Source organism: Canis aureus, chromosome 21 (assembly GCF_053574225.1).
Source record: "Canis aureus isolate CA01 chromosome 21, VMU_Caureus_v.1.0, whole genome shotgun sequence".
In the NCBI taxonomy this organism is placed as follows: Eukaryota; Metazoa; Chordata; class Mammalia; order Carnivora; family Canidae; genus Canis; species Canis aureus.
This window is the reverse complement of record NC_135631.1, coordinates 16,493,534-16,519,382: the sequence shown is the minus strand read 5'-3', so window position 1 is coordinate 16,519,382 and position 25,849 is coordinate 16,493,534. Positions and strand designations below refer to the sequence as shown.

Genomic DNA, 25,849 nt, shown 5'->3' with positions numbered 1-25,849 from the left:
TATGGTGCATTATTATTTCTGTAAAGCCCTTTTATAATGGATGATATAGAAGAATGCTATTAATATTATTTGACTTTACTTTTGGTTTGTGGATAGCAACGGAAATAATAGAATTTGGGAAAGAAAAACATATATGACTAAAAAGGACTGTGTAGTATAATATAAAAGGTTATTCTAGAAAATAAAATTTATTCATAATAACATATGCTTAGGACAGAATCCAAAACCAACATGGTAAACAAAATTGATATGATCAGAGAATACAACTTTCTATTTCTTTTATTGTGTTTCATTTATGTTTTATTGTAGTCATGTTTAATTTTGACTTTTAAAAATAAAAAAAAAGCTTTATTGAGGTTACAATTGCTAAATAAAAATGGATATAATTAAAAAAAAATGGATATAATTAAGGTGTACAACAATGATATATGTGTATGTTACAAAATTATCATTATGAAATGATTACCACAATCAGGGTAATTAACATATCTATTACCTTACATAGTTAATTTTTCTATTTGTGGTGAGAACACTTAAGATCAACTCTGTTAATATACTACAATACAAGAAGGGAAAAAAATAAGTAATATACATGAATTTGGGACATGGAGGCAACAGTTTATATTTGACTTAATTCCCCAGTTTCAACTTTGAATTTCTAAGGAAATTGAAACATACACTATTGAGGTAGTGTATATATTTTTAAAATCTAAAAAATGCCCATTAAACAACAAGGAGAAGACTAAGATATTAAGAATCCATTCATTTGCTGAGTGAGTGCACAATGTGAATGAAGCCTTGTGTTAGCAATAGTCCAAGCAAAATATTGTCACTGTATATACAGTCTGATGGAGGAGAAGAAATAGACATTAATGTCTCATTTATCTTTAATCTTTGCTATTACTGCTATAGATTTTTCAAAATGTTGATGTCATTCTGATAGATGACCAATAATTCCTTTATCTTGATTTTGGCAATCATAAATCAGCTTATCATCAGGCTGTCATAAATCAAAGTTAGCTATATAGTTTGAGGATCTGTCCAGAGGGATGCATAATCAGTCAATATTTTTCTCATACTCTTAATGAAAAAATCTTCCCAAATGACCACTGTATCCTTGAGGTAGAAAATATAAACTCAATCCAATTGAACATTTCATTCTGAGGTAATATACTTTATTTCCCATTTAGCCTAGATTCTTGAAACAATTTGTTCAAGTTCTGTTATAATCACACATTTACTTACTTACTTGCCTCCTGGCTAGCCTACACATTCTTCATGATACAATCTTATTTATTGTTAATATGAAGTGACTGCTATAAAATATACATTACTCTGATTAATTCTATTCAATTTTGACTAAGGTTTTTTTCTTTTTAACCTCTACAAGCCCAAATTCAATATGATTTGCTTATAGGCTCCAATATGACCTTTAATATCACTTGAGAGTTAAACTATCTGTCTACAATATTTATTCATTTATTCAACTGAAGTGGAGAAGAGTATAGGGAGATACAAGAGGAACTATTTTATCCAGAAAATGAAAGAAACACTCAGGTAAAACATTGCTACCTTTTGATGCTATAGTTGGACTAATGGAGTATTAAAGAAAGATTTTTGGATCTAACTTTGCAACTGAAAAGGAAGAGACTAAGTGGGGATTTTGCACCCATTGGTTAAAGTTCTCTTCAGAGCACCTTTTACTTCTTTGTTCCTTAAGCTGTAGATCAATGGATTCAGCATAGGGATCACCAGAGTATAAAACACAGAAGCCATTTTATCAATATCAAATGTATGGCTGGATTTGGGTTGCAGGTAAATAAACAGTAATGTCCCGTAGAACACAGTCACCACTGTCAGATGGGAGCTACAGGTGGAGAAGGCTTTGTATCTCCCTTCAGTTGAGTTCATTCTGATAATGGCCACAAGAATAAATATATAGGATACAAGAACAATCAAGAGAGAAGAGAGCAAATTACAGCCTGAAAAAATTAAAATGATCAATTCTAACTCATGTGTGTCAGAACAGAGCAGGGATATGAGAGGAAGGCAGTCACAGTAAAAATAACTGATAATGTTAGATCCACAGAAGGACAGTTTAAATAACTTAATTGTGAGAAAAAGAGACACAAATATGCTGTAGAGATAGGGAACAAGGACCAGCGCCCAACGTACCTTCTCTGCCATGATGACCGCATACAAAAGAGGTTTGCAGATGGCTACATAGCGATCATAGGCCATTGCTGAAAGAATAAACAGTTCAGTGATGATGAAAATCTCAAAGACTGCCAGCTGGGTGGCACACCAATGGTAGGAGATTGTATTTTTGTGCACCACAAAATTTGCCATCATTTTTGGGCCAATGACAGTAGAGTAACCAAGATCAGTAATTGACAAATGTCTAAGGAAAAAGTACATCGGAGTCTGTAGCCTGGAGTCCAAATGGGTCAAGATAATTATGCCCAGATTGCCTGTCACCGTGACCAAGTATATGATGAAGAAGATTCCAAAGAGGGGTGCTTGAAGTCGAGGGTTTTTGGTGATTCCCATGAGAATAAATTCAGTCACCTCACTCACTGCAGTATAATTCTGTTTATCCATATGGTTCATCTTGGTAAGCTGTGTAAGGTATAAAAGCACTATATTATATTGGGGATGCTATCTTCTAAGAGAATTTAAAATATTATGCATGAAATACAAATATGCTTTTTTTTAGAATTTATTTATTTATTTATTTATTTATTTTTAAGGGAGGAGAGAGAGAGAGAGAGAGATTGAGAGAGAGAGAGAATGAATCTAAAGCAGACTTTGTGCACTGAATGTGGATCCCCATGCTGGGCTCAATCCCAGGACCCTGAGATCATGATTTGAGCCAAAATTAAGCATCAGACAGTTAGCTGACTGAGCCACCTGGCACCCAGATACAGATATACTTTATCATAAAATGTAAATGGAGACTCCTCTTACCATTAGGCTCAAACTACAAACATCTACACTCACATTGTAGTGTTAATGCCTGACAATCAGCTTTTTTTATTGTAATATAAATCCCTGAGATTAAGCTTTTCATTGCCAATGCATCAATTTCAAAAACATCCACCTCAAATAAGCATATTGCTAGCTACACAATTAGGTAAAGAGTCAGGCCACTCTGCCCATGAGGTCTCTGTATATTTTGGAAAGCCCTGGGTGACCTAGAGAGCTGACTATTGGAGAGACCCTGCATTTCTCTTCCCAAGCTTTAATTCCTGCTCCTATTTTAAAATGCACCAATAAAGAGCAAACTAACAAAACTCTAGACCTTTCACCCTTGATCCCAATAAAGGCAGAAATCCAGGTCCTCCAAGCCCTCTGAGACCAAGAGTAGCATGGGCCCACTGATATTCCTAGCTGATGACACCCCTGTGATAGAATGAGACCGACACACAGCGTGCAGTGATGGAAACTTTGCTCAAGTATTCTTCAAAGTGGAAAAATACTTTTAAATGATTGTTTTGATACAGTGACCTGTTTTTTGGACCCACAGATGCTTTAAGTATATCAAAAGATGTATTATAGGTCAGCTTTTTAAAATTTTGAAGCAAAGAGAACAAATATCTACACTGAAACCATAAACCTTACCTTATTGACAATGATCATACCTGTTTAATGTGGGAAGATATTAAAAAAAAAAACTTTCTAATGGTTGGTGGAGTGATGCATAAGGTGGTATTCAGGAAAACTCTGACTTTAAATATATATTTCAGGGATCCCTGGGTGGCGCAGTGGTTTGGCGCCTGCCTTTGGCCCAGGGCACGATCCTGGAGATCCAGGATGGAATCCCACGTCGGGCTCCCGGTGCATGGAGCCTGCTTCTCCCTCTGCCTGTGTCTCTGCCTCTCTCTCTCTGTGACTATCATAAATAATAAATAAAAAAAAATTAAAAAAAAATTTAAATATATATTTCAATATTCTCACCGTAATGTTGCTCAGTTCATTTACCCAGTAAAAAGACTAGTGGTGTGATTTGTTAATCTCAGAGATTTGTTATTAATATTTTGTACACATTTGCCATATTGGTATTTTTGCCTATTAAATCACATTTTATTTTCTTTTTAAAGATTTTATTTATTTATTTGAGAGAGACAGAGATAGTGACAGAGAGCAGGAGCAGCAGGAGAGGGAGATGCAGGTTTCCTGCTCAGCAGGAAGTCCAATACAGGGCTCAATCCTAGGACCCCTAAGATCATGACCTGAGCCAAAGGCAGACAGTTAACCAACTGAGCCACTCAGATGCCCCTGAATCACTTTTTCTAATGTTCTTCCAAACATACATTTCTTTTGTACTAAAAGGATTTGGCCATTCCAATTTTTTTATTAATTCTCCATGGAAATTAATCTAAAGAGGCTTGGTGAGAAGAATTTGGATAAATATGAAGCATTGATAGAGAATTCACTATGTGCTGGACACTTGTCTGAGCAATTTACATACATTAACTCATATGATGCACACAATACCTCTAGGAAGTATAGAGTATGACCATATCCATTTGAAAGTAAAAAAAAAAAAAAAATGACTTAACCAAGGTTACTCAGTAAGTAGTGGAGTCAAAATTCAAAAAAGTTATTCTGTCTTCAGAATATATTCTCATATAGATAATAACAGTCTTTCTTTCTATTAAGGTCACCCTGAGTCAATAGGAAATGAAAAGTGGAACAGGAAAAAAATAAGGTAAATAAGGATACACAAAGATTCCTGTTAAAATAGAGAACAGAGGCAGTAAGTTATATGAAAACAAAGGTGGTCTGAGAAGCACAGCTCAGAGTACCAGAGAGTACAGAACAGGTCTCTCCTATACACGAATCCTATTACTGACAGAAAAGTCTATTGCAAAGGAAGAAAGTTTTGCAGAGCATAGTGCCCATTGAGACTTTGACGATAACCAGCTTAAGCTATACACTGACATTTTCAAAGGGCAGTGTTTTCTACTTACCTTACTAGAGAATCTACTATGACTTTTGTTTTAATCTTCACTGGTTGCTGCAGGATGTATTTAAACACTTTCCTACCCCCTTGAGACTCATTTTGTTAAAATTTTAATCTGACCCCAGAATAAAAAAAAATGCATGTAATTACTTGAGGGAGAGTATCATGAGTCTGTTAATTCTTAGAAGGTCCCATTGAGAAAAATTAAAAAGTATTTTGTGCCTGTGTCTAACTGAATAAATAAATTGTACAGTATCACTAGACCCTGGAAATCATAAATATGCTTCAGTTAGCATCTTAGTTATACAATATCATGCACATATGGGTATATTTCTCTCACATACACAAGCACACACATACACACATACACACAAAATCCATGAGTAAATGAAAGAATGACTTTCTAGAAATAGATTATGCAATTTTGGTTATACAGCATCCATTATCCAAAGATACTTTTACTGGACAATAAATTGATATAAGACAATGTTTTATGATTTGTATTGTTGCTGCCAGTGTATCCGTGGTAAATCTTTTCTTTGTTCACAAAATATCTTTCATCTCTCTCTCTCTTTTTTTAAAGATTTTATCCATTAATTAATTCATGAGAGACAGAAAGAGAGAGAGAGACAGGAGAGAGGCAGAAACACAGGTGGAGGGAGAAGCAGGCTCCATGCAGGAAGCCTGCCCAGGACTCAATCACAGGACCCCAGGATCAGCCCTGGGCCGAAGGCAGAGCTAAACCTCTGAGCTGCCAGGGCTGACAATCTCTATCTCTTTTTAATTTTTTTTTTATGATAGTCACACAGAGAGAGAGAGAGGCAGAGACACAGGCAGAGGGAGAAGCAGGCTCCATGCACTGGGAGCCCGACGTGGGATTCGATCCCGGGTCTCCAGGATTGCGCCCTGGGCCAAAGGCAGGTGCCAAACCACTGCGCCACCCAGGGATCCCCTCTCTATCTCTTTTTAAGGATTTCTCTATCATTGGTTTATCAAGGATTTCTCTATCATTGGTTTAAGGATTTCTCTATCAAATTTGAATGTGATATTGGTATAATTTCCTGCTTAGAATAATTTTAACTTTTATATCATATATGTGTGTATGTATACATACATATATATACATACTTATATATAAACATATACATATCATTGTTGTTTTTAAATTAATTTGGAAAAAAATCTGCAGCCAACATTTCTTGCAGTGGGGTTTCTGCTTCACATACTCTTTTTTTTTTTTTTTTTCCTACTTGGACCTACATTTAAATATATAGTGTGCAGCTTGTTACTGTTCTACAGATCACTTCGACTATTTTCATAGTATTTATCCAACTTTTGTTTTCTCTCTGGCTTCATTGGGATAGCCTCTATTGTGATATATTTAAGTGTAGTTGTCACTTAACCACTGGGGTGTCAGCTGATGCTGGTCCTGGTGATATCTCCTAGGTGCAGTACCTTAACTGCTTGCATCATTGCTTGACACAGGCCCTTGCTTGACAAAGGCTCCTGCTTTACATGAGAGAGTACATTTTGCTCTCTACACTCAGATTTTTTGGGGAACTGGGAATAGAAGTTAGGATGACAGAGTTAAGAGAAGACACAATCAATGGGACAAGTGGAGCCAGTAATCATACTCTTCAACCATAGTCCATGTTATGCTGAGATACCATGTTGGAGTGAGGGAGCTCCCTGTCCCTTGATATGAGGGCAAACCCATCAGGCTCCTACTAGAGTTGGAGGCTGGACTGGCACTGACCCTCCTGTGCCCCCATTACCCTAATTGTGATCTGTCATTCTCAATAAATCATTTAATTCCACTCTTACTAGGTAGGTTCACCTGAAATGTTTGTATTCATTCTCTTCATTTTAATACATATAGAATTTCCACTCACAGAATGCTAATCTAGAAAGAGGCTCTTTTCAGGATAGTAGCTATTAGCCATATGTAACTAGTGCTTCTGAGGACCTGATATTTTATTTTCTTTTAATTACTCTAAACTTAAAAAGTAATAATTTCCTCAGTAATTGAGAAAAATTTTAGTATGTTCGAAGCATCTTAGGTATGTGAATCTCCTTTTCAACTATAAATTTTGTTATTTATTTATTTTTAAGATTTATTTATTTATTTGGGAGAGAAAGAGCAGGCATGTGAGTGGGGGAAGTGCAGAGGGGAGGGAGAGAGAGAGAATCTCAAGCAGACTCCCTGCTGAGTGCAGAGCCCAAAGTTGGGCTTGAACTCATGATCCTGAGATCACAACCTGAGCCAAAATCAAGAATTGGACACTTAACAAACTGAGCCACTCAGGTGCTCCTCAACTATAAATTTTATAAGATCAAAATACAGATTAAGGATTTCCCCTGAAAACTAAATGTTCCTGTGAAAACTGGAATGTTCTCTAAGTGTAAAGTATTCAATTTTGAAGACTTAGCACAAAAAGAAAGAAAATGGAAACTATTTTGTTAACATTTTCCATTCAATTATATATTGAAATTGTATTTTGGATATATAGGGTTAAATAAAATATATTATTAAAGTCAAAAAAAGTGTAGTTGTCATTTTTTTTCAGCTCCTGTTACTCTCATCCAATATATATTTGTTTGCATCTAATATTGTATTTTTATTTATAGAAGTTCCATTTGGTCATTTAAAAATGTTTTATTTGTGTCCTCAAAATGTGAGTGCTTTTATCCAATCATTCAGTATATTGGACATATTTATAATATGTTTTAAATCCTTGCCTAATAATTCTATCATCACTGTCATTTCAGGACCTATTTAAATCATCTCCTGGTGAGGTCATTTATTTCTGCCTTCATATATGTTCAGTATTTGTGATTGGATACTGAATATTGTGAATTTTATATTAATGAGTAGTATAATTTTTTTGTCTTCCTAAGATATTATTAAGTTATAAACCATGTTAAACAATGTTAATAATGTTATAAACAAGGATTACCTGACTTTTTGACACTTATTTTCAAACTATGTGAGTAGGAATCTAAAGCAGCTTTTACCTCTGAGACTTCTATTGGATGCTTGCGTGTTGAACATGGGCTCTACACTCTAGTTTTCTCATGTCTTCGTGCCCTGTGTGAACTCTGGAATTGTTCAGTTTACAATTCCATGCTTCTTCTTTTAACCACCTTGTGGTTTTTCACTGTAGGCATGCCCAAGTTAGTGTTGAGCCACAAACTCAAGAAGACCTTTTAATGTAATTACTTTAAATGTAAATAAGTTAAATTATCCAAAGGTAGGGATTGACAGAATGGATTAAAATATTATGATACCACTATACATTATCTGCAGGAGACTCACTTTGTTTATACCTTGTTGTGGGTTCAGAAAATGCAGTGAAAACAAGATTCAGAAGATACCTACATCCTCCCAACCAAAAAATAAAAATAAATACAACAACAACAACAACAAAACTGACAGAAACAAATACACACTTGGTTTACTGATGCTGTATTTAATAAAGAATTTCAGTTGGACAAATGTGAGGTCCAATGGGATAACTAAAAGAAACTTTGAACCAAAGGCAAGGAATGTTTTGGGTAAGTTCATTTAATTAAGATCCAAATTAAATATATATAAATATATTGGTTAAATCTAAGAGAAACAATTTGTGCATTGTCTTTGTTCTGGAGCCACAAAGTATGTAATTATATTGATTAGATAGATTATTAAGTGACATTTGCCTTTATCATAGTTTATTAGAACAATATTCCATAGAATATTAGATACGAAGTTTGCATTGATTATTAAAGAACCTGCGGAAAGCATTTTTTACCTCTTTGTTCCTTAGGCTGTAGATTAAGGGGTTAAGCATGGGGATCACTAAAGTGTAAAATACGGAGGCCATTTTGTCAGTTTCAAAAGAATGGGCAGATTTGGGCTGCATGTACATAAATAGCAGAGACCCATAGAATACAACTACCACTGTCAGATGAGAACCACATGTGGAGAAAGCTTTTTTCCTGCTCTCTGTAGAATGGATTTGAAATATGCATGTCAGAATTAGTATGTAGGACACTAGGACTACCAGGAGAGAAGAGATCAAATTCAATGCTGAAAATAGTATGATCAACAATCCTATTTCTTGTGCATTTGAGCAGAGTATAAGTAACAAGGGAACATCATCACAATAGAAATGATTGATAACATTAGATCCACAGAAGGTCAGTGTGAAAATCTTAATAGTGAACAGTAGAGCCTGAAAGGTACTGTAGAGGTATGGAATGCCCACCAGCATGTAGCAAAGTCTCTGGGACATAATAACGTTGTAGAGCAAAGGGTTACAGATGGCCAAATAGCGGTCATAGGCCATAGCTGACAAGATGAAAAATTCACTGATAATGAACATAAGGAAGAAAGCCAACTGTGTGGCACATGCATAATAAGAAATGATATTTTGGTCCACAACAAAATTTACCAGCATCTTGGGACAGATGACAGTAGAATTACCAAGGTCAATGAAAGCCAGGTGTTTGATAAAAAAATACATAGGTGTATGGAGGCGGGAGTCCACCTGGATCAAGGTGATCATGCCCAAATTTCCCACCACTGTGATCATGTAGATGATGAGGAAGACCCCAAAAAGGGGAACTTGAAGCTCAGGCTGCCGTGTGACTCCCATCAGAATGAACTCAGTCACTGACGTTAGGTTCTGTTGACCCATTGAGTCCAGTTAGCTATTCTGGGAAGAAACAGGTTGCTATCAGCTTTCTTGTAGTATCATTTAAACAAATTATAATATTTGTAGACAGAATGTAGATTTTTCTTTGTAATAGGGATAGAAAAATAAATCCCACATCTGATTTCGAACTAAAATAAATGATAGAATCTTTTACTTCTCAGCAGGAAGGATCCATATGAAACCCATGCACTGATATGGATGATTAAACTCTAAATAGAGTCAGCATACCCACCGATTTTATTTTATTTGTTTATTTATTTATATATATTTTTATACCCACCGATTTTAAAATAACACTGATATAGATTTATTTGACTATTTCATCTACGCAATTATATCACAATTTTTCTTTAGTACACTTCCAATTTTGTATGAGAATTCCAGTGACATTTTGATATTCTTAAAGAAAGAAGCAGAAGTCATATGGAGCTAATGAAGTTTGAGATTTAAGTTTCCTCATTAGCATTTTCCCCTGGGTGGGGACTTAACAATGACTAATAAAGTGATATACCTTTATAAAAGTTAAAAATGTAAAATATTTTCGCCTTGGTCAATTAAGCCCACTTTCTCTCTCCATTCCAACCTCTGCTACATCGTACTTCAGCTAATATCAAGTTGCATTGGCATGTCTGCAGGAATTTGTGGGATCCATTTAAGGGGAGATTGAGTAAATAATACTTTATTTGATGGTTAGTGAGTATATCTATATGTTTCAAAAATCAACGATATTTATCACAGAATAGTGTTATCCATTCTGGTGTAAGAACAGCTTCTAAGAACACCTCTACCACCCAAAAGACTGAGATATATATAGAATTTCATTAATAAAAGCATATTGATAGATTTTATGATGCTTTTGACTATTAATTTGTTTACAACTAAACTTTTAAGATTACTTTTCCACTCTAAGTAAATATTTACATTTATATTACAACTTACATGTATCATTTTTATTTCCTTTTAAAAAAATAAAACAAAATCTCAAATTACTATAAGCTTCAAAATGCAGAAGATTTAGATCCATTCCTGGGGTGCCCGGTGGTGAATTTGATTAAGCATCTGGCTCTCAGTTTTGGTTTAGGTTGTCATCTCGGGGTCATGAAATCTGGCCCAGTGTCAGGCTCTGGGCTCAGCAGGGGTCTGCTTAAGACTCTCTCTCCTTCTTCCTCTGCTCATCCCCCCTCGTCAAATAAATAAATAAGTCTTTTTAATTTTATTCTTTTTTTATTTTTTAAAGATTCATTTGTTTATTTATTCATGAGAGACACAGAGAGGCAGAGACATAGGCAGAAGGAGAAGCAGGCTCCATGCAGGAACCCGATGTGGGACTCCATCCCACAACTCTGGGATCACACCCTGAGCTGAAGGCAGGCACTCAACCACTGAGCCACCCAGGCATACCAAATAAGGTGTTTTTTTTTTTTTAATTATTTTATCTATTTATTTGACTGAGATAGCGTGAACACACATATGTGCATGAGTGGGGCAAAGGGCAGAGGAAGAGAAAGAAGCATGTCCCCTCTGAGCAGGGAGCCAGGAGGTAGGGCTCTATCCCAGGACCCTGGGATCATGATTGGAATCATGACCTGAGCCAAAGGCAAACATTTAACTGCCTGAGCCGCCCAGGCACTCCAATAAATAAATCTTAAAAAAAAAAAAAAAACAGACTGGGATCCCTTCCTGCTAAAATATACAGTTTATATTAATATTCAGGAATTTTGAATATTGAATTTTATATACTATATTTCCTCTACTATGATTATTTATATTCATAGATTAATCCTTCCACTGTGGATATGATGAAGCATTTAACATATTTATTTGAGCACTTATTAGCTTATTTCTTGAACTGTAAAATGGTATAGTGTGAGTATAGCACTGTCATTTGCAAAACTTTCAGTGATGTCTTTCCTTTATCATTTCATAAAATTTACACAGGAAGTCAATAAAACAAAGTGATTGAAGACAGTGAAACTGCTTTAGCTTAACCCACCTGGATTCCTTCCTTTCACACTCAGTTTCTCAGTGAACACATGGAACTCTGTAAGCATGACTTTCCACTAGAGAAATAATTGGAGTTGAACAGATAAAAAGAATAGAATTACTATAATGTAATGAGATGTCTAGCTTTAGCCTGCACAAAGGTCAGTCCGAATGAGTCAATGTACACACTTCTGCCAATCAAAGGGAACTCCCGGGAGCCTACCACAAGGTCAGCTAGAGCCTGAAGCTACTTGGTGGCAGTTGTCAGAACTCTCAGAATCTGCTAGTTTTTAGTGTCAAGTGAGCCAATTTGATTCCAGGAATGGGGACGGAGAAGTGAGGGAATACTGGAGATTGGTGAGCCACTTCTACCCCATTTTGACAGATACTGTCTGCTGTTTTTCCACTGGGTCCCACCTTCCTTTCAGGGCATTTTGTTTTTCACAAATAAGCACCAAGTGTTGCAGGAGATGCTAGGATGGATATTCCTGCAGAATGAAAAATGCCCTGAGCCAACAAAGGGATTCAGAATCCCAGTACTGGTCCTAACACTTTGAAGTCTTTAATATATTGCTAATAATTATTCTAGTGTTTGTTGATTTCATTTCCCTTTTCGGTATCAGTTATTACCTCCCTCTGAAGACTTCTGGATTCTTTTACCCTGCCTATTCTTTTTTTCATATTAATTTTTATTTTATTATGGTAAGAATATTTCACAAGAGATCTACCTCATTAAAAGGTGTTTAAATGTACAATAGAGTATTGCTAACTATAGGCACAATGTTGTATAACACATCTCTACATCTTATTCATCTTGTGTTAACTGGAACTTTCTACCTGTTGATTAGTAATTCTCCATGTGATCTAGGAACCCTACTTCTGAGTATTTATCAAAAGAATTACTATCAAGATTTTAAATAGATATTAATGCCCTGTCCATTCTTCTTATGTTGAAATGGATTTCTGGAGAGTTTTGAACATCATGATGTAAATGTTTTAAATACTTCCATTAGAGAAGGCAGTATATAAAACATATGCAAAGGGATGACTTTTCAATCTTTAGACATGGTAATATTAGTAAGGAGTTAAATGAGGTTCTGAGCTTTCTCCATAACTCTTAGAAGTCATTCTATATTTTGCCAGGCTACTCAATCAGTTTGTAAAGCCCATTCTGCACAAATGAACAAGTAGTAAGCATCTAGTTGAGAAAACAAATGAACAACTTAAAATATCTACAAGCTCATGACTGTGAGTCCTTATATTAAAATTATATGTAGTTTATAAAATACTGCATGGGAAATATATATCTTAAAATATTCTTTTTCAAATATTTCTCTGGATATATTTATCTGAAAGAGTATTATTAAATATCACATAAGACATATACTAAAAATTATTTGTTGTTTATCTGAAAGTCATTTGTAACTTGGCATTCTGTATTTTACTTAGAAATCCTAACCTTAATAGTTTCTAATTGATGAGACCAGTGATGCTTTTTTTCAGATAATGTCCTCCTCACTTCTAATATCCAAATTCCACTGTTGATTATCACAAAGCAAATGGATCTATGACATCTAGTCAATTCATATAATTTTTTTAAAAAGATTTTGTTTATTTATTCATGAGATACACACACAGAGAGAGGCAGAGACATAGGCAGAGGGAGAAGCAGGTTCCCTGCGGGGAGCCTGATGCAGCACTCGATCCCAGGACTTCAGGATCATGACCTGAGCCAAAGGCAGATGCTCAATCACTGAGCCACCCAGGTGTTCATAGAATTTAGAGCCCCCAAAAGACCATTCCATTCCAGGAAAACTCCAATTAAAAAAAATATAATGAATTTTTGTGGTGTAGTAAGAAGAATCAGCTGTCACAGACCATAATAGCATCCATTGTCAGAAGCCAGGAATCATGGGAAATTACCAACACCCAGGTGATAATCAAAATGAACAAGTCTTATCCACTCACCGTTCAACAATTGGGTTTTCTTCTTCTAGATTACTTTTATTTTTTCTTTGGGTTGGGAGAATTTATGCTTCTCTTCTCCTTATGATGCTCCCTGAGAAAGCCATATGTAATTCATTCAGATGATGATGCCCAAATCATCTGAGAGATTTTTAAAAAGTTGCTTTGTGTTTCCTACTAATTATCCAGGACATCCTACATATTCCCTAGTGAAAAACTGTAAGGGACAATTTAAGGAAAGGAACAAAACAACATAAATGCTCTGTACAGTTCCACAGAGACTTACGTGATATAAATGCACTCATTTGCACAGTCAATGATTACAGTAACAATGGAAAATACTTTGACATGGCCTTATCCCAGTAAAATTGGAATAGTTCCAAAAATCATGGATAAATTTGAAAATAGTATCATAATCAGAAAGGATTTTTCTTTGAATTTATTATTCACATACAAATATATTAGTGGCCACTGGGTTAAAATATATCATTTAACTTCAGTAAGTTAGATATTACTATTCTTATATTCAGAGGACACCAAGCTTAGATGATTTGCTCAAAGTCGCACAGTTGACAAGTAGAAGATTTGATATTAAAACCCTCATCTTTAAATGACTGATATACATGCCTTGTCCTTTCATATGGCAAATCTGTAACAATTATTGTAATGCAATGAGTTAGTATAATGACTGGCTCAACTACAGTGTTTCCTGAGCTCAGATCCAATCAACCTTGGATATTTCCACCAACCTTAGATGTTTAGTGCAATCTCATTAAGAGTAAGATCTATTGTCCTGTTTTCAAATTCACTAGTTCTTTTACTGCAGTGTCTAGTCTGCTGTTAAAAAAGTGAACACAAACTATTCATGTCTAATAGTACCTCCTGCCCATAGAAACTCATTCAGGCTCTCAATCATAATTCCTGTTTCTCTTTTTAATGTACATATTTGCATTTAAATTCTTGCAAATATTTGCAACTGTTTTAAAGTCCCTTTCTGCTAATTCTACTATATCTGTTATTCCTAGGTCTAGTACTGATGATTTGTTTTTCCTGGGATTATGAATACCATTTTCCTACTTCTTCAACCTGCTGAGAAATAGAACTTTGTTTTTTTTTTTAAAGATGTTTATGTTCTTTTTTTTTAAATTTTTATTTATTTATGATAGTCACAGAGAGAGAGAGAGAGAGAGGCAGAGACATAGGCAGAGGGAGAAGCAGGCTCCATGCACTGGGAGCCCGACGTGGGATTCCATCCCGGGTCTCCAGGATCGCGCCCTGGGCCAAAGGCAGGCGCCAAACTGCTGCGCCACCCAGGGATCCCTGAAATAGAACTTTGGATGCTAAACAACAAACATTCTACAGTTGAGTGGCAAATTTTTAAATCTTTCTTTAAACAGTGTTGTTTTATTTTGGCAGGGAGTTTATTTACTTTTATTTACTTGCAAGTCTACTTAATCGTTTTGAGACTTAATATTGAGCTCTGTTAGAAGTATAGGGAATCCTTTCCTCTGGGGCAAGTTCTCTCTTTTGCTGTCTCCACTGGAAGCCTGAGATATTCAGCTTCCTCACTAAGGCTTGACAGAATTTGAATGTATCCCACCCTGGGTGAATCACTAGTTTTCATCATACAGATCCCTGGTAGTTGCTCCTGATCTGGGCTTATGGGGTCTCACCTAAATACATATACTTTAGAGTCATTCAAAGTCTCAAATTCCATGCTAACATCTTAATCACTTTTCTTAGGTCTTCGCACTCAGTACTGAGCCTCAGTACTCAGCTTGCACATTCTGGGCACCTCAGCCCTTCCTGATCTGATTTTGTGCTTTCACTTCAACTTGACTAATGTGTCCTCCATGTGCCCCAATCACTGCCCCATGTCAGAAATTAGTAAACTTGCCCTTTCTGTCTCAGATCATAGTCCTGAACTGCCATTCGTCAAATATCTGAAAACATTTGTTACATATGTGTTGTCCTATTTGCCAGTTGTTTTCAGGAGCAGAGTTATTAAAATCCAAGATTCCAGTTACACAGATTGACAAGAGCCCTCAGGAAACACATGCTAGCAATTATCCCTTATCAGTCTGATTTTTAACATCCTTCTCATTATCCTCCATGATCATTATCCACTTTTTTCGCAGATTTTCCAGATTTCTATATATTCTGATGCAAGTGTCTTTGGGATGGTATTTATTCTCCAAACTTTCTAAAAATGAGTATTACATTATTTTTTATAACCCCTTATTTCTACTGTGTAATGCCTAGAATATATCATCCAACAGTAAATATTAGTTTGATGAGTGTAAGTGATGTGGGAAGCAAAGGCAAAAGAAACAAAATTTCCTTACTACCTATAGTTCATTGACAAACTCTTGAAACAAACAGAGTAACCTTCCTCTGGGAGCTCAGCTGCCTTGATGTTAATATTTTGCTAAGGGCAAAAGGTAGTCTTAGTTTAACATTATCCCAACGCCCCATAATCCCATAAGTCTACTTTAACATAAAAAGATTCCTCTGGAAACTTCCTTTATCTCTATTCCCCCAAGATATATGTTAGCAATCATCTTCTAAGGATATAATCAACTGATCTACCTCTGAAAGGTCTCAGGACTGAGTTTTTACTAACCGGTAATAAATGATCTTTTCCTAACAATAGCTAGCCCTCTCAAGGTCCTGAAAACATTTTTTCCAAAACACCTGTCCTTAACCCCCTCCCCACTAGAAAATATAATCAGCCACTCCTCATGATCTCAGTACAGTTCTTCCTGTCCAAGGGTCCTGTTTTAATAAAACCACCTCTTTGCACCAAAAACATCTTCAGAATTATTTCTTAACTGTTGGCTCTGATCACCAACATCCTCCCTACATCATAAGCAGTAACTCTAAACTGGATTTCTAGCAAGATTTTTCCCAACCCATTCTGCATGTTAGACTGAAAATAGAGATAGGTGTTTTATCACCATCAGAATTTGCTTGTTTAGTGTGTGTATGTGTTGCTTTTAAAGCAGTAACATTTGTCAGTTTCCTCATCTTAAATACAGTTTGTATTTATGAAGTTTGTAACAAGTCTAGAAACATCTATTTATCATTTAGTTAATTCACTTTTTTATTGAACTGATTATATTCATTATTGTTCTTATTATATTTTACTGATTTTCAAAAATATCCCCATCTTTTGTTTGATATTTCCTTAAGTTCTTCATAGCATTTTAGTTAATTATGCACGTTAGGGAGATATATGAATCATGGGAAAATGTAAAGTCCCTTGAGAAACCGTGTTTCCTAAGGTTTCATCAGTTATGCTATAATGTGGAAGCAATACTAGAGCTCCTTAGAGGCCCATGTAAAGTGTATATATACATATATTCACACTTGTATCCAAAGTTGTCCTCTTAGAGGAAAAGAATGAAATATGTTAAAACTATTTATTAGTTTGTTATTCTGTTTGTTGTTCATTAATAGATAAGATTTGATTTCGATTACTTTACTTAGGGTTATCTTCAGATACATACTATTAATGTAATAGCTCTGTATATCATATAATCATTAACTTCAATTGTTTTTGACTAAAGAAAGAGTGGAAAGCCAGGGAAAGGGAATGAAGTTTTAAAGCTAAAGGTTTAAAATATTTTTTTTGGTAAGTTCAATTTATTTTGTAATTTTTTTCTTTTTTATTTAAATTTCCTCATATTGAGCTGATTAGTCAGAAAATTTGTTTTAAATCTAATAGAATCATATGAGTGTTAAAAGTGTTAGAGGTCATTTCATCTAACTCCACATCCTATCATCCCATTCTACTTTAATATCACCTTAAATTTTGCAGAGGATGGCATCCCTGAAAACATGATATAATTGAATTTCTAAATTCCATTTGGAAATGCCATTTCTATGTTTACAACAAAACCTGTGTACAATACATAATCCTTCCTTGAGGAAATGTTTTTCAACTGGTGTTCTGAAAAGATGAGTCGGATAGTTACATAACTCTAACCAATACAACTTTCTGCAGTGATGGACATTTCTATAATTTGTTCTGTCCAGGATAGTGATTACTAGTCATATATAGATATTGAGCATTTGAATGGGGAATAGATCACAGAATTGAAATTTGTTCAATGTCAGTTTCTATGCAAATAGTCACATGAATAGCTACTGCATAAGATAGTTCAGAATATGATGGACAAATGTTATATTCAGTTTTGAAAAGTCTGGGGTTAACATTATTTGCACGTATTTGGTAAGTGTTTTGGTAGTTTCTAATTAGCATATGAGAAATCGTGAAAATTTATGGGGTAGTAATTTATCAAAGGAAATGTTAAACCATTCAATTGCATTTACATTTAAATACCATTTTAAATAAAATAAACAAGAGATTTAAAATTGGGGAAAGGTAAATTGGTTGACTAAAGTACTTTTTTCATGATTTATATTCATCCACATCTTCCTTTAAAAAATCTCACATAGCGATTGCCTATCAATATATTTCTTATCTACTTACTTATCTATCACCTATTACCTATCCATGAATCTATCTCTATCATCTATCTTTCTATTATATCTTACTATCTTATCTATAATTTGAGTACTTATACGCCTAAAATATTTAGCATTTTGCTTGTAATATCTCTTATTTTTTTCAGTAATCATGTGATATAGGTGTAATTGTATACAGTCTGAAAGATGATAAATGAGTTTGCCCAAGTCAGTAAGTCAGTATGTGATAGCAACATATGTAAATCATTGGGTTAATGTTAACCACTTCTCTTTTGTACTACCTAAAATATATTAATTAAAATAAGTCAATAGAATATAGATAAGCCAAATTTTATTATTTTACTTCTAAAAATACACTCTTAAGTCTTTTTTTTTTAAGATTTTATTTATTTATTCATGAGACACACAGAGAGAGAGGCAGAGACACAGGCTGAGAGAGAAGCAGGCTTCTCACAAGGAGCCTGATGTGGGACTGGATCCCAGGACCAGGATCACGCCCTGGGCTGAAGGCAGACACTCAACGCTGAGCCAACCAGGCATCTCACACTCTTAACTATTAAATGTAGAATATGGGAGAGAGTTCTATTCTATTACAGATATATTAATTCTTACAGAAACACAATACAAGCTGAATAAAATGTATATATAACCAAACTAATGGAAATTGGATTTAGAAAACCATAATGTTCATATACATTTATCATTATATAGAGGAAATGAAAAAAGTGCTCCAGAGAGTAATAGATGATCATGGCTACATACATTTTACATTTTATCCTTTCTCTATATATTGTGTACGAGAACTTATATAAAATTAGACCTATATTTATATATACATGTATATAGCAAGTAATTAAGTACATTGAATATTACACACATTATCTGTAGGTAAGCATTTGTATAATGACAAGTTAATAACAGAAATAACATAATTTATTCATTTGGGCCTCAGATAACTTATGAAATCTTCTAACTGTTCTATTTAGGCAAGATGTAGTTTTCAGTGCTCTGGATCTCAGAGAAGATGATTCCACTAAGGGTGTTCTGTGCTGCTCATCAAGAGGCATCAGAATAGGCCAGAGATCCCATTTAGGAGATCCAGAGATGCAATTTAAGAGCATCATCTTGAAGGTCAAGAGCATGGCATCATCTTGAAGGTAAACCCCTGCCTTATAATCTTTGCCAGTTCTCTGGTTATATCATAGTGCTGGTGTGGGTTAACTAAATAGTTAACAGGACAACTGATTTTAGAACTTCTTATAATTTACTCCTTTTATATCTAAAAATGAAGAGTTGAAAACAGAGCTTAAATTGAACTTTGCAAATTCCCTTCACTTGCCATTATCGTTCCTCATGCTGGTATCAACTTCCTATAGAGGTATGATGAAGACAACTGAAACTTTTGAGAGCATCGGTGCTTTTTCACATATTTCCTTGTGGGATAGAATCATAAGTAGCCCTGAAGTAAAGTCAAGAATCTAATCAAGCTTCTACTATTATAAATGAGGAGACTTTGAGGTGCATGGGTGGCTCAGTTGGTTAAGCATCTGCCTTGGGCTCAGATCATGATATCTGGGTTCTGGGATAGAACCCCACATAAGGCTCCCTGCTTAGCGGGAAGTCTGCTTGTCCCTTTCCCTCTGACCCTTGCCCCCGCTCATGCTCACTCTCTCTCAAATAAATAAAATATTTAAAAACAAATAAATAAATGAAGTGACTTAGGTTCAGCAAAATAATGATTAATTCAAGGGCACAACTCTATACATGTTTGTATTTGTCTTTAATAAATACCAGATTGTCCTGTCCCTTCTATTTTTTTTTTTGTCCTGTCCCTTCTAATCTCCTTATTTTTCCATCTCAGATTTCAAGACAAGGAATTACCAAATGGCCAAAGAGAATTTCACAGCTGTTACTGAATTTATTCTTTTGGGACTGACAGACCACCCTGACCTGAAAATCATACTTTTTGTGTTGTTCTTGGTGATTTATGCGATTACCTTGCTGGGGAATCTGGGTATGATCTTCATAATCCAAATAACTCCCAAGCTCCACACACCCATGTATTTTTTCCTCAGCTGCCTTTCATTTGTGGATGCCTGCTATTCATCTGTTATTGCACCGAAAATGCTGATCAGCTTCTTGGTTGTGAAGGAAACCATCTCATTCTCTGCCTGCATTGTGCAACATTTGTTTTTTGGGGTGTTTATTACCACAGAAGGCTTCTTGTTGTCAGTGATGGCATATGACCGTTATGTGGCCATTGTCAACTCTTTGCTTTACAGTGTAGCCATGTCTAAGAGAACATGTGTAGGGCTGGTCATTGGGTCATTCATAGGTGGAATGATTAACTCATTGACACACACAGTAAGTTTAGGCAGACTGTCCTTCTGTGGGTCCAATGTTGTCAGCCACTTCTTCTGTGATGTTCCCCCACTGTTAAAACTGTCATGTTCTGATACTACCATGAATGAATTGTTGCTCTTAACTTTCTCTGGAGTCATTGCCATGGCCACCTTCTTGATTGTGATCATTTCCTACGTGTTTATTACTGTTGCTATTCTGAGGATCCGCTCAGCAGCAGGCAGACAGAAAGCCTTCTCCACGTGTGCCTCCCACCTGACTGCTGTGACCATATTCTATGGTACTTTAAGCTTTAGCTACATCCAGCCAAGTTCCCAGTATTCTGTGGAGCAGGAGAAGGTGGTGTCTGTGTTCTATACACTAGTGATTCCCATGTTAAACCCACTTATTTACAGTCTGAGGAACAAAGAGGTAAAGGATGCTGTCAAAAGGGCCATCGAAATGACACATTTCCCTTGTTAATTTCAAGTCCCTGCTAACCCTACAACAGTCCACCAGTCAGTTTTCTACATACTAACATTCACATGAATTCAATTAGCTTTAGTTTCTAAGTATAGTACAAACCATTTTATTCTGCATGCTCATTTCCACATGAGGAAACAAGGGTATGAAGTAGAAGTGGTTTAATTCGTAACTTTATTTGAGAACAGATAATTTAAATCTCAGCTCACTTGACTATTGATATGTGCATCAATTTTAATAAAATAAGTTCAATAAAATTTATTTTTTCAATCTATCTAGAATTATAAATTTTCTGATATTTGGAAAACTGAAAGAAAATATATGCATAAACTTTAGGAGATATAAAGAATTAGGGATTTTTCTAAGATACTTAAAAATTATTTGCTCAGAAAGTTAAGATAATTGTATGCATTTTTTCCTTTACTTTTAAGATTTGCATTAAATTTTAAATATTGGTAAATCTCCATGTTAACTAAAAATAAGGGAGTTATTCCAAATGGTATTTTCCAACTAGTATCTATTTGTCAACTCTTCTTCTTAGATATCAATGACCTTGGCAACAAAGATGGGTTGCAAGACAATGATACTATTAAAATCCTCAGCTTGCAATAATGAGCTTGACCATCCCCCCCAAAATCTATCTAAATAGATATATGTATAAAATGACTACATTTTAAAGTAGGAAAAATTCAACATTCTTGTCATATATATCTCCCTTCGAGATTCTAGTCCATGTTCTTTCATGATTAAAAAAACGTCCATCATTCTAAAAATCACATGATGGATATTAATATCTGCCTAGAGGCTTAGTTCTATAATGATGGATTACTTGATTGTGAAACTTCATTACTTCCCACCATTTTAGAAATACTAATCTGGGGGATCCCTGTGTGGCTCAGCGGTTTGGTGCCTGCCCTCTGCTCAGGTTGTGATCCTGGAGTCCCGGGATCAAGTCCCAGGATCAAGTCCCATGTTGGGGTCCCTGCATGGAGCCTGCTTCTCTCCCTGCCTGCTTTTCTCCTTGCCTGCTTCTCCCTCTGCCTGTGTCTCTGCCTCTCTCTCTCTCTGTGTCTCTCATGAATAAATGAATAAAATCTAAAAAAAAAAAGAAATGCTAATCTGTTACCAAAAATGCTGTAAATAATATTATAATACATTTTAAAAATAAAAAGCATTTCTATTATGTACGATGTTCTCTATTTTCAAGTGCCTTTTAACCATGGATATCAGAGGAGACAACCTGAGGTGTTTAAAACTAGTGAAAAAGTTTTAAAGTAGCTAAACAGTTTTACATCTGTAAGTTCATACCTGATGGTGACAACAGTCAATAAAAGAGTGACAAGATTTAAAAAAGGACAAGTGATTTTTGTCTTTCCTATGAACAATGGCAGCAGCAAAGCTATTGTAAAAGTAGTTATTTTTGCATATTTGTTTTGTAAGACATGGGGCAGGAAAGTAGGTTAATTTCAAGGAAATGTGCTGTTCATTCACGTGGGATATAAGTCACATTCCTTGAAGGTGTTGTCTCAAATAGAATAACAATCTTCATCATTGTAATGCTAATGAGATTTGCTAGAATAATGTTTTTGTCTTGAGAGAGCATGCACAAGTGGGGAGGATAGGGGAGGGGCAGAGAAAGAGGGAGAAGCAGACTCCTCGCTGAGCAGGGAGCCTGATGCTGGCCATTCATGACTCAGGGATCATGACCCGAACCAAAGGCAGACACTTAACCCCAACTGAGGCATCCAGGCACTCAGAATAGTGTGTGTTTAATTGAGGTAACACTCTGATTTCTGGGACAAGCAAACTTATATATGCATACAGATCTCCATATATAATCTTTATAAACTATAAAGAATTAATATAAAGAATAACAAAGATCAGTGGAAAAAAATAAATTTTCCCATACTCTTTTTATTTTTAAGGAATTATTTATTTATTTAAGAGTGAGAGCAAAAGAGAGGGAGAGAGGGATGGAGAGCATGTGAGCAGGGGTGGTTGCAGAGGGAGAGGGAAGGGGAGAATCTTAAGCAGCTTCCACACTCAGCACAGAGCGTGACATGGGGCTTGTCTCAGGACCCTGGGATCATGGCCTGACCTGAAACCAGGAGTTGGAAGTTCAACCAACTAAGCCAGAGTCCCCTTCCCATGCTCTCTTTAGATAACCTCAATCCTCATTTTTGTTTACAAAGAAATCTGGCACAGTCATTATTTTTAATATATTCCTGAAAAGGGAAAGTTATAGATCCCTAATACTAATGAGTTCAGATGCATTAAAATTTAGAATTTTAATGTTTTGAACTTTTAGTTATTATATTGCAATTATCTCTTACCATTTTCCTTGATCTCTCTTTGATGTGAACAGGTTAGCTATTTTTCTTGGTTCAGTATTTCTTACCTTACATTTTTTTATTCTTTATCTTTCAAATTTTCATGTCATTAAATTTAAATTTTTGTATTTATTCATGTATATTTTATCATACATATATGCTTATTCAAATATCTGAAATTGTTACTGACTTAAATCCATTTATTATTTGTTTTCTTCAGACATATGAATGCTTGCTTTTATGTCTAGTTAATAATATTCATGTAAGTACATTTTTTCCCTAAAATTCAATCCTAGGGTCTTTGTAGTCACCAATTTAATTGGTTTAATTTTTTAAGAATTATAAATTTGCTTCTGCTGAGTGCCAGAAGTATTCCTATGTTTATCCTGGAGTCTCCAGACCAACTCTGTTAGACATATTCTCATTTCCATGGTGAATCTTGTTTTATTGTCATGGCTTAAGAATCATAGCTGCCCTTTTCAGCTCAAAATGTTTTGTTTACTTTATTCTCTTTGTTCATCAGCCTTTGAGGGTCTTTGGCTTTCATTTAGTGTAGCAATATTTTGAAATCTATGGTTCATCCAGGATGCAGTTATACTGTAACAAGGGTACCATTTTGGAGATCTTATCCAGTGTTCACTTAGAAGGGTAAGTCTTTCTACATGTTACCAACATTCCCCTCTGTATTTTTAAAGGTGCATATTAAACATTTTCAATTCCTGATTTGTTTCTCTCATTATGTCAGTGTTTTTCTTTTTCTATTAGAGGAAGTAGAGTTAGAAAGTTACCTTTTTATTTTTTATTCTTTAAAGATTTACTTATTATTTATTTGAGAGAGAGAGCACAAGCAGGGAGAGGTGCAGAAGGAGAGGGAGAGAAACAGACTCCCTGCTGAGCATGGAGCCCCATGTAGGGCCTGATCTCATGACCCTGAGATCATGACCTGAGCTGAAATCAAGAGTCAGAATTTTAACTTACTGAGCCACCCAGGCACCCCAGAAAATTACCCTTTTTAGATATCTAGTTGCATTCTCCCAGAGAATGCTTTCCCTAGAGCCACCATCTTTATCTTGGACATAGGGACTCAAGTCCATACCGCAGCTTGATGTGTTATGAAGGGAAAGGTCTTCCTCAAGGCAAGAGAACCCCAGCTGTCATTTAACATCCCTTCCATGATGCTATCCATCTTGTTGCACTGAATGTCTCCCACAAAAAAGACCCTTTTTAACTTTTCCCACTACACTTTTAAAAAGCTTATAGTCCTAAAGCTTAATGAGAAGAGAGAAAGGAGTATCAGAAAGAGGGAATATGCAGTGCTCGTCAACTGAGCCTTATATGTCATGCTTTTAATACACAACCTAAAGTTTACTACGGACCCCAAGGCCAAACTGGATTGGCCTTGCCTCATATCAGAATCAGTATTAGTAAGTGAATCGTAATTCTGCCGGGACATTTTTGAGGGGAGAAAATGAACAACTTAAATCTCTTCCTCAAAATAGTTCCTTATTGTGGTCTAATCCCTCTCACAAGTGGGCTAGCATGTATTTCCCACAGCAAGACACAAAATCCTTTTGTCTAGCTAGATTTTCTGACAGGTGTTGCTCATTTATTCTTTCTTCCTGATCTCTTGCTTAGTACATTGCCAGGCAGTCAACTTACAACCCTGGTCTTTTGAGAAGGTGTCTTTTCTTTTCCTTTTTCCTTCTTCCTTTTAACCATTTGACAAACTTTAAAACAACAACAACAACAAACATTTAAATATATTTACTGTCTTCCAGACACTTCATTTAAGAGATATTCTTTGTCATCGTGTTTTGCAACTGAATGGTGAGTTTGTATTTAACAGGATCTTTGCTGTGATAACCCTGGAGGCCAATTCCATTAGTGCTCCCAAGTGGTATCACTCAGACCACTGTATTTAATTTCTCAGCTAAAAGTTTCCTCACTTAAGCAGATAATAAAATTCAAACTTCCACCTATGTGAGAAAAGGCTGTGGTTACAGAATCTCAGATGAGGCATTTTTTCCTAACAAGATGCCAGGTCATGATGGGCAAGTTTATTTATAATTTGTGCTGATAAGCAGATTGATTTACTTAGGATTTGAATGAAATGCCAATCTTTCAAGGATGGTGGGTATATATTTGGGTTTTAGTGGAGTCCTCTATTGTTCATGACCCAAAGGCTTAGAATCTTTTTAAACAGATTCAATCTCACTTATAAAGTTTTAAAGTTTTGCAAATGTCCCCAAAAGAGGCATGGTATTGGTGTTTATGTTTACTTTTGATTTTTTTTCTTTTCCTTCCTTTTGAGCCTATAACAATTCCATTTATTTATTTATGTGTTATCTACAAATGTCATGGTATGTTTTACTTTTTATTCAGCATTTCAATATATTCTCTTTGAAAGTATTTTTTGAGAAAAGTAGAGTTATATCTAGTCTTCCATTTGCTAGAAGCAGAAGTCCAACCATGTTTGCTTATTTGTTTTTGGTAATTTCTATCTTTCTAGTGACTAACACAATGTCTAGCTTTCTTTGGTCTTCAAGAGATACTTGTTAAATTGGGTGGCTGGGTGGCTCAGTTGGTTAAGTCCA

At 35.3% G+C, this 25,849-nt stretch overlaps 3 protein-coding genes across 4 annotated transcripts; 1 reads left to right on the top strand and 2 right to left on the bottom strand.

Annotated features, from left to right (window-relative positions):
• Positions 1–1,650: 1,650 nt before the first annotated feature.
• OR8K1 (olfactory receptor family 8 subfamily K member 1) lies at positions 1,651–2,610 on the bottom strand. Its single transcript, XM_077864431.1, has one exon. The coding sequence runs from the start codon at positions 2,608–2,610 to the stop codon at positions 1,651–1,653; it is 960 nt and encodes a 319-aa protein (XP_077720557.1).
• Positions 2,611–8,309: 5,699 nt separating this feature from the next.
• On the top strand, positions 8,310–21,123 carry LOC144293345 (olfactory receptor 5J3-like). Its single transcript, XM_077864432.1, has 3 exons — positions 8,310–8,521; positions 19,089–19,259; positions 19,964–21,123. Exon 3 carries the CDS (start codon positions 19,987–19,989, stop codon positions 20,923–20,925), a length of 939 nt encoding a protein of 312 aa, XP_077720558.1. The 5' UTR covers positions 8,310–8,521; positions 19,089–19,259; positions 19,964–19,986; the 3' UTR covers positions 20,926–21,123.
• Positions 8,704–14,864, bottom strand: OR8K5 (olfactory receptor family 8 subfamily K member 5). 2 transcript variants are annotated; one of them, XM_077864433.1, is made up of 2 exons: positions 14,853–14,864; positions 8,704–9,633 (listed from the first exon to the last, which is right to left on the bottom strand). In XM_077864433.1, the coding sequence occupies exons 1-2, from the start codon at positions 14,862–14,864 to the stop codon at positions 8,704–8,706; spliced, it is 942 nt and encodes a 313-aa protein (XP_077720559.1). The 2 variants fall into 2 exon arrangements, with proteins under 2 accessions (XP_077720559.1, XP_077720560.1); XM_077864434.1 differs by lacking the exon at positions 14,853–14,864 and having other exon boundaries at positions 8,704–9,648.
• Positions 21,124–25,849: the final 4,726 nt, after the last annotated feature.